The sequence below is a fragment of the Mirounga angustirostris genome, unplaced genomic scaffold (genome assembly GCF_029215605.1).
Source record: "Mirounga angustirostris isolate CCGP_5_RB_7025 unplaced genomic scaffold, mMirAng1.0.hap1 SCAF_12, whole genome shotgun sequence".
Taxonomy (NCBI): Eukaryota; Metazoa; Chordata; class Mammalia; order Carnivora; family Phocidae; genus Mirounga; species Mirounga angustirostris.
Genome location: NW_026991720.1, coordinates 486,451 through 494,799, shown reverse-complemented (window position 1 = coordinate 494,799; position 8,349 = coordinate 486,451). Strand labels below are relative to the sequence as shown.

Here is an 8,349-nt window from a genome sequence, read left to right as displayed (position 1 = left end):
AAAAGCCTTGCAATGAATGCTTCTTCCTGCTTGTTTTATTCAGTACGCAGAGTTGGGTTTTTGTCAAGGGCATTCACGCATTAGGAGTGGTGTGATAGATACTTTCACCACACTGTCTCTGGGCAAGATTGTGGAAGAACTGTTCCATAAAAAAATGATCCAAGAAACTTCTGGTATTACGTTCTATTTATGTGTAAAGCTTGGGCTCTCAACTCAGAGCCGAAGCAGCAAAACCTTGGACAAGTAAAAGGGAAACTTGGCCAAGACAGAGAGGTGACCTGATATTAAATATTAGTAAGAAAGGGAAAAGAGAATTCAACGAGAGAACCAAGTCTCTATCAAATGGAGATGAGGTTACACATGGAACAGGGAGCTGCAGTTTCAGAATTTTTTTTTAAGTGAGAAAACTGCCACAATTAGCCCTGCCTTTCATTATGGAGACAAATCCAGCTTCGGCAGGTCGAGGCAGTGAAGTGATCCAAAACATGAGAGGATTGACCTTCCCCATTTTATCCAGTTGGGTATCGGTTCTAGGAAAGTGTGTGTTGTGTGTGTTGTCCTCACAAGACTGGAAACTGAGGCCAGCCCGTGGTTTGCCCCCAGCAAGTGTGGCCCTGACCCTGTCGTCATGTTGGAGGAAAACGTGGGCTGGGAGGGCGACAGCGGAACCTGGCTGGTCTGCGGTGTCTTCACACACCGTCGTTTAAGGCAGAACAAGGCAGGCTTTGGGGATTGTGCGTGCTGGGTGCTGGTGGCTCAGAGGTTCCCTCTGGGAAGAGTCTTGGAAGGAGGGAGGGTGGCTCTTTGGACCTAGAAGCCCCTCCCTCCGTCCTGCAGGCCTGGACCCTCGGGCAGCAGGTGCTGGACGCACGTGTAGCAGGAAGCTCCCAGCTGACCACGTGTTAGTGCCCTGTGTGTGTGATTCTCGGGTCCCCAAGGCTTCACCAAACCATCGTAGAAGACTTCAGGCATCCCTCGCAAACCTAACACAGGTGGAAGAAGCCAGACACAAACACACCCCACGGAGTGTGTCCGCTTGTATGCGGCTCAGGGCCTGCGCAAGCCAGGCTGTGGGCTGGGCATCGGGTGGGAGCTACGCCGTGGGGGCTGGCATGGGGGGCGCTCTTCACGGCGTGCTGGTCACGCAGGGCGCTGCTTGGGGACATTCTGGGCAGAACAGCCAGGGTCTGTACACATTTCTGTATATTTCATGCCACAACGAACAGAAGTAACAACAAACTCCCTGTACAGTGGACACCAAAGGAGGCGGCGCCGTCTCACCGAGGCCGGGGGGAGCCTGCCAGAAGCCGCCCTCGGAGGAAGGCCTGACAGGCACACGACGGCGGGCGGCCGGCGGCCAAGGCGGTGGGGAAGGTGTTGAGGCTCTCGTTTTGGACGGACGAGGGGCAGCATGCCAGAGACAGGGGGCCGGGTGGAGCGGGGCGCACGGTGTGGCGGGCGAGTGGCCAGAGGATGGTGCCACGGAGTGGCAGGCGCAGAAGCAGCACGAGGCTGTGGCAGGCCTGAACGGAGGGCGAGGAACGGAGGGGGCGCCCCGTCCTGGCTCGAAGGGAGTAAGACACGGGGCAGCACCCCGCGCTGCCCCGCACACTCGGCCGGTCTGGTCTCCCGTTTTCCTCGAGACCCCCGGCAGACAAGCCCTAAGCCTGCCCCTGCTTGCGGACGGGAAGTGGGAGGCACAGAGACGGTCTGCGACTTGCTCTGGGACACACAGGCCCAGCAGTGGGGGCTGAACATGCGCCGTCTGACTCGGAGCCACGCTCTCAACCACTGGGCCACGCTCCTTCCCGGACTCCAGTACTCCAAGTACAAAGAGAGCCATAAAATCGTGAGCAATCGTGAACAAACGTACGCAAACACAAAAAGGCCACATTAACTCCTTTAGTGTTTCGTGGAGGGCAGGTGGACTAGGGACAATTTTTTTTTTTTAACCTGGGAATGGCTGTTTCACCATCATTTCTGAAGGGCTGTTTTGTTGGACACAGGACGTTTGGCTGAGTCTTTCTTCCAGCATCTGAATCTGTCACGCCCCGCGTTGGCCTCCGCGGCTTCGGGTGAGAGGCTGCAGCTGTCTTATCGAGGAGTCCAGGGTGAGACAGTCTCTTTTGCTGCTTTCAGACTGTCCTTGGCTCCCACCGGCTCGACCACGACGTGCCCAGCGCAGACCCTCTATGTGGAGCCTACCTGGCATGCGCTGGGCGGGCATCCTGTGCCCTGTCCTTTCTGACCCTGCGCCCCACCTCCCTCTGGGACTCGGCTGTGTGAGTGGTGGCCACGCTCTGTTCCTCAGAGATTTCACTGATCTCTTCTGTTAGCTCACATTCACTGAACTCCTTTAGTAAATTTTGTATTTCACTTGTAAACTCCAGAATTTCTATTTCATCCTTTTAATTATTTCTCTCTTTACTGATACTCTTCATTATTCTCCTACTTGCCTTGAATTCTCCGTTTCTTTGAACGTATTTACAACAGCTGATTCAAGCTGTCCACGTATGCCCGACATCTGGGTTTCCTTAGGGACACTTTCCACCTACTGCTTTCCCCAATACAGCCCACCCTTTACTGCTGCTTTGCACATCTTAAGGCTTTTTGTTGAAAACTGGACATTTAAAATAACAGTGTGGCAACTCTGTAAGATTCCCTCCCTCTTGACTTTGTTGTTTCTGGTTTAGCAACTTTCTTGGGTTAATTCTCTACAAGCTGCCTTCTTGGTCATGTGCTCCCTCTGAAGTCTCTGCTCAGCTGGCTGTTTTGGTCAGCTAAGGATTGGACAGATTTCCTCGAATGCGGACGACCAGCAGTGAGTCCTCAGGACCTGGCCTGCTCCAGCCACACACAGCTCCGCAGGTGCACCCACCCTCCTAGAGCTCCAGGAACGCCAGCATTCTTCAAAGCCCTCAATGGGCATCTCATCTCTGACTTCCCTTAACATTGTTGCGGTCAGCCTCGTTTGCCCTAACTGGTATCACTGCCCCAAGCAGCCGCCATGTTGCGGAACTGCCACTGATGGTTTTTGATACGGTTTTCCCAGGAGCCAGATCGGTCACACAGTGACAGTTCCCAGATGACGGGGCCTCTGGAGGAGCCCTAAAACCTGTCTGCATGCTCTCCTGCTCGGCTGCGGTCACTGCTATCATAGTCCCAAGGCTACTGCATGACTTTTTCGCATTATAATTTCCTTTTTCTTTTTCCTAATCTCTACACCCAATGTGGAGCTTGAACTCACAACCCCCAGATCAGGAGTCGCACGTTCTACCGACTGAGCCGGCCAGGTGCTCCCCCATTATGTTTTCTAATAGCTAGTAATAGTGTATGAGACATAGAGAGATTTGTACGTTTAATAACTGGGCTCTTACTAAACACTTAAGTTTTCAGATTACTTTCTTAGTTTTTTTAAGATTTTATTTGAGAAAGCGAGAGAGAGAGCGAGCAAGCAAGCACACAAGTAGGCAGAGCGGCAGGCGGAGGGAGAGGGAGAAGCAGGCTCCCCACTGAGCAGGGAGCCCGACGCGGGGCTCCATCCCAGGACCCTGGGATTATGACCCAAGCCGAAGGCAGCTGCCTAACCAACTGAGCCACCCAGGCGCCCCACTTTCTTAGATTTTACAGGAAGACAATCTCGTATTTTGAAAATGACTTCTCCCATACAAAATTGATCTTTTTTTCATATCGTATTGCCCAGGATTTTCAGAATAACATCAAATAAAGGCAGACTTCTGGCTCTTTTCCACGTTTGTGCTCGATTTTTTCTTTCTCAGATAATAACATTGTTGGCTTTTTGTTGCAATAGTATTCTTTTTTATGTCCATCAGTACCTTTCTCTTTAGATTTAAATACTAAGAACTGTCAATAGGTGTCTCTTTCTTTAAACGGGAACTTGAGACAAATTAACGTTAAGGTCTGCCAAACTATAGACCTAATTCATCCAGCAGTTATTTGTTTACCGGGTGCCAAGAGTAGTGATAAGCCACTGGAAAAAGATTTAAATAACACCCACATAATCTCTGCCCTTGGGAGCTTATAGTGCATCTGGGATGTGATTTTATATAAAGCAAAACCGTGATTATGTTAAGTATATTAATGAAAGCAGCACCGTGCTAAGAGAGCTTGTACAAGGGAGAGTGCTGGTCAGGGACAGCCGAGGAAATGCACTCTGCTGAGAAGCGAAGGGCAGTGAGTTAGCCAGGCCAGTGTCAGGGGAAGAGCAGGTTGGGCACTGAGGCGGGAAGGAGGGGCGGGGGGAGTTTCTGGAACTGAGAGGAAGTATCATGGATGAGTGGCACTGCAGAAGGATTGGAAGGGTCTCACAGCTTGATACACTCTTGGTTTTTCTTCTAAGAGCATGGAGAGCAGTAAAGAGAGGTGTGTTTTCTTTTTTTTTTTTTTTAAAGATTTTATTTACTTATTTGACAGAGAGAGACACAGAGAGAGAGGGACCACAAGCAGGGGGAGTGGGAGAGAGAGAAGCAGGCTTCCCGCGGAGCAGGGAACCCGATGTGGGGCTCGATCCCAGGACCCCGGGATCACGACCTGAGTCGAAGGCAGACGCTTTAAGGACTGAGCCACCCAGGCGCCCCTAGAGGTGTGTTTTCAAAGATCCCTTTGGTTGTTGCATGGAGAATGCAGGGCGGGGAGGCCCAAGCGCTGGCGCCAGGAGCTGACAGAGGGAAAGGGCAGTGGCTTGGACTCGGGAGGACAGCCAAGCGGATGTATTCCGGGGTGGGACTAAGGGACCTGGTACCTGCACACGGAGAGAGGCACAGGGAGGCAGGGGTACCGTCTAGGTGTCCATCCCCAACCCCTTGGCTGACGCGGACAGACACACTGTGAGGCCTTACAAGGAGGCACTGGGTTGACGGGTCTCAGCCCCGTGGCAGTCTGTACTGCAGAAAGAAACTGGGAGACCATGTGTGTCACTGGCATCAAGCAGAACGCAGAGTAAATAACACAGGGACCGGAACTAACACCCGTGTTCGTCCACATTCACAGTCTGGTTGAAGATGGTAAAGGAGCCAGAAGGGCCGGGTTTGCAGTGGCCGTGGGCATCAGCAGGGCCTGGCCTAGTGCTTTCCCACCTGGTCCAGCCAGCCTTTCTCTGGGTCATCACTTCTCAGAACTCTACGTACAAAAGACCCTCAAAGACTATTTTTTTTTTACTTGTGATTGTCTTTCATAAGAGCTGTTTTCATGACTCCAAGTCTAAAGCAGGCAGAAGGGAGTCAAATTAAGATGGGAACAAGAGAGGGGCACCTGGCTGGCCCAGTTGGTAGAGCATCTGACTCTTGATCTCAGGGTTGTAGATTTGAGCCCCACCTTGGGCATGAAGACTAAAAAGATGGGCACAAGAGGACTAGGATCAATGATCTCATGTTCTTTTGGAAATGAAAGAATTCACACACAGCACGGATAAATAATGTACTGTATCTCCTTTTCAAATCACTGGATCCCACACTAAAAACTTCATTTCAAAAGACAAAGGAAAAACAAATCACAAGTTAGCGAACATAAAAGTTTACTGAATAAATACATGCATTGTCATGTAAAATTAGTTGATCAAAAAGGACATTCTATCATAGTAATTTAAAAAAACCCTCTGTTTTCCATTTGCAGTGGGTGACGGCCAGAGTTTATACACGCTGGTCTACACTGAGCTTAATTAGGTTCTTGGAGAAGGGCTGACCTCCTGATGAAGCGTATCTGCAAAATGAATTCTCCTAGTATAGAATATAAAGTGAATACAGCTATGATCTGAAACTTGAAAACAATGCCGCCAAACTTCCATACTTTAAGGCACAGGATAGGCAACCCACATGTATAAACTAACAGAATTCAATTTCATTTAATTTTCCTCCCATTGGTTTGGCTTAATATAGAAAAGTTAACGTTCCCTTTTCCTGGATGAACCTATTACTGAACCAGTGATGAACATTTTGAGAACTCAAGTGTTCTCCATCACCAGGATCCTGGGGTCTGGCCTCGACAGTAATTCTCAACCCTCCCCACAGGGTAAAAGAGCTTCTCGTTGAATGCTCTTCTTGCCACAAAAGACAGGATCACATCGGGAAACGTTTTATGTCTTTAGAATTGTCCCTTTCCTTCTCTTTCCTCTTAAGCAGAATGAAGCCCGCTGCCAGAGGCCTCAGAACCTGCAGATGGTCTGTCTCCAGGCTCCCCAGTCCCTGTATCACAAGGCACGTGTCATGCTGCCAACTGGCTTTCTACCTTTCATTGTACTTATTTTGCCTCATTACTTAAATAAAGCATTCCATAAAGTAAGTATGTACCTACTGGTGAGCACATGATTGCAAAACCCAAATGTTCAGGATGTTGGTAAAAAATTACTGGTATGATGCATTTCAGTGAGTGGTTCTCTTTTTATAGATTATGCCAGAAGCCCTTCAACAGACTGAATTAAAAAAACAAATCTTTAATAAATCTAATACCATGGGCAGGCAACTAGATTTAATAAGTAGTTACCTGCCTTTATCATGCTACTAAATACCACAGTTAAATTTTTTGTGTGCATATGTTTATGTGTGCATCAATATATTAATAAACTTCCTCCTGTACATTGGACATGGTTTATAGTGAAGTTCCATTAACTAGGAAACAGTGAGATTATACTGTCTTTATGGTTACATGAAATGTGTTGTGAACTACAGACTCCATTATAAACAAACCCACGGTTCCAAGTGTAAATGAAAACAAACATGAAATCTGCTGGAAGGCAGACGTGCGCAGGAGTAACAATCAGCGTCCACCACAGGCACTTTGGTATTTTGGTCACACGAGCAGTCCGTGAGTCCACGAGACGACTTATGGTACGATCTCCAGAGTCAGTCGTAAAGCTCTATTCCCCCAGCATCTGCATACGTGATACAGAATGTTCTCACGGCTGAGAAGTTGTCCGCGTCACACGCTTCTCAGACACATGCGCAGCCGACACTGATGCAGAGCCTCATCCCCCCAGAGGCCTGGGCCTCGAGGACCTAAAACATGCTGCAATAATCCAAGAAGAAAACAAGTATTCCAAAATAAAAACGGTATCACCATATCCCAGTACTGAGGTCAGTCACGGTGTAAAGTGAAGAGACTCAGGAAATGGTTATTTAAAGTCAACAGCCGCCGTGCTGGAACCCCCGGCCTCGCGCACAGGGTCCGATGGATGATGTCGCACCGACGGATGAATGAACGAGCCGTTGGTTTTTAAAACAACCTCCTACCTACTTACCAGATCTACCCCACAAACCTTATGGTGACCGTGTGAGCCTGTCTTCACAGGCTGGGAAAACACTGAAAATTAACAAAGCTCATGACCGATGGTTTCACAATAGCCTAAGTGCTAACACTGGAAATTTGTATTATATTTTAGGAAGTATAACTGTGTATCTGTGTACTACTTCATGAGTAAGTTATATCAAGCAATTAAAAATAAACTTAAGACATTTCATTTTACATAAGAAAGTTCAAATTAGTGCATCATGATTTATGAATCATGACAATGCTCTTAGTATTTTGTATTACTCAGTTACACACTTTTCCTTATAAGCACTTCAACTAACTCTCAATAATACATCTTTATATTTATGAAACTGGTAATATTTTGAATACTTCCGTCATTCATGATGGGCAGAAGAATACTAATATTTAAACTTTCAGCCTTTTTTAAAAAAAGAAACACCATAAAATTGGTCACTGAGAACTTTACCCTGCAAAGACAAAATGATTATCTGTCGTAAGAATTTAATACATTTTAGAAGAAAAAAATATATTTCCTTAATCCATTTTCTTCAGAATTCAAACCAGCATGTAGAGATTATAAAAAATAGTCTATTTACATGGCATAGTGTACCTCAGTGTGTACAAAACAAGGCAACGGTAAAGCATATACACACATCTGCTTCCTACTGGATGTAACTGACACACACCTTTACGTGACACGGTAATTAACTGCTACCTTACCACACACTATAACTGGTGAAATACTACAGAAAATTAAACATACAAAATCTAATGATAATATTGGCCAAATATGCCTAAAACGTCAACATGGTTTATAAAACTATGAAGATTTATATAACTAAATACACTGAAATTATAAAAACAGTGTTGGTACATGTGCGGGATGGTGTGCTCTGAGCACACAGTGTGAGTGGGGACACTGGGGCGGGCTCCTCGCACCCGGCATGGACTACGTCATCACGTGTGGTCTTGTGCCATCTTCTGTGAGGTCGTACCTAGGGGTGCACAGGGAGAGGGGGACAGACGTGAGGTCAGCTGGGGAGAGTGTTGTGAAGTAAACACACGGGACTCGTCTGTGGTGGGACA

At 47.6% G+C, this 8,349-nt stretch overlaps 1 protein-coding gene across 2 annotated transcripts in view; it reads right to left on the bottom strand.

Moving 5' to 3' along the window:
* Positions 1-5,516: 5,516 nt before the first annotated feature.
* Positions 5,517-8,349, bottom strand: part of ESYT2 (extended synaptotagmin 2) — an 82,172-nt gene continuing 79,339 nt past the window's right edge. For both annotated transcript variants that reach the window (XM_045863959.2, XM_045863960.2), the window contains one exon: positions 5,517-8,258. In XM_045863959.2, the coding sequence (XP_045719915.1) occupies positions 8,213-8,258 (46 nt within the window). In that variant the 3' untranslated portion in view covers positions 5,517-8,212. The remainder of the gene's footprint in view (positions 8,259-8,349) is intronic.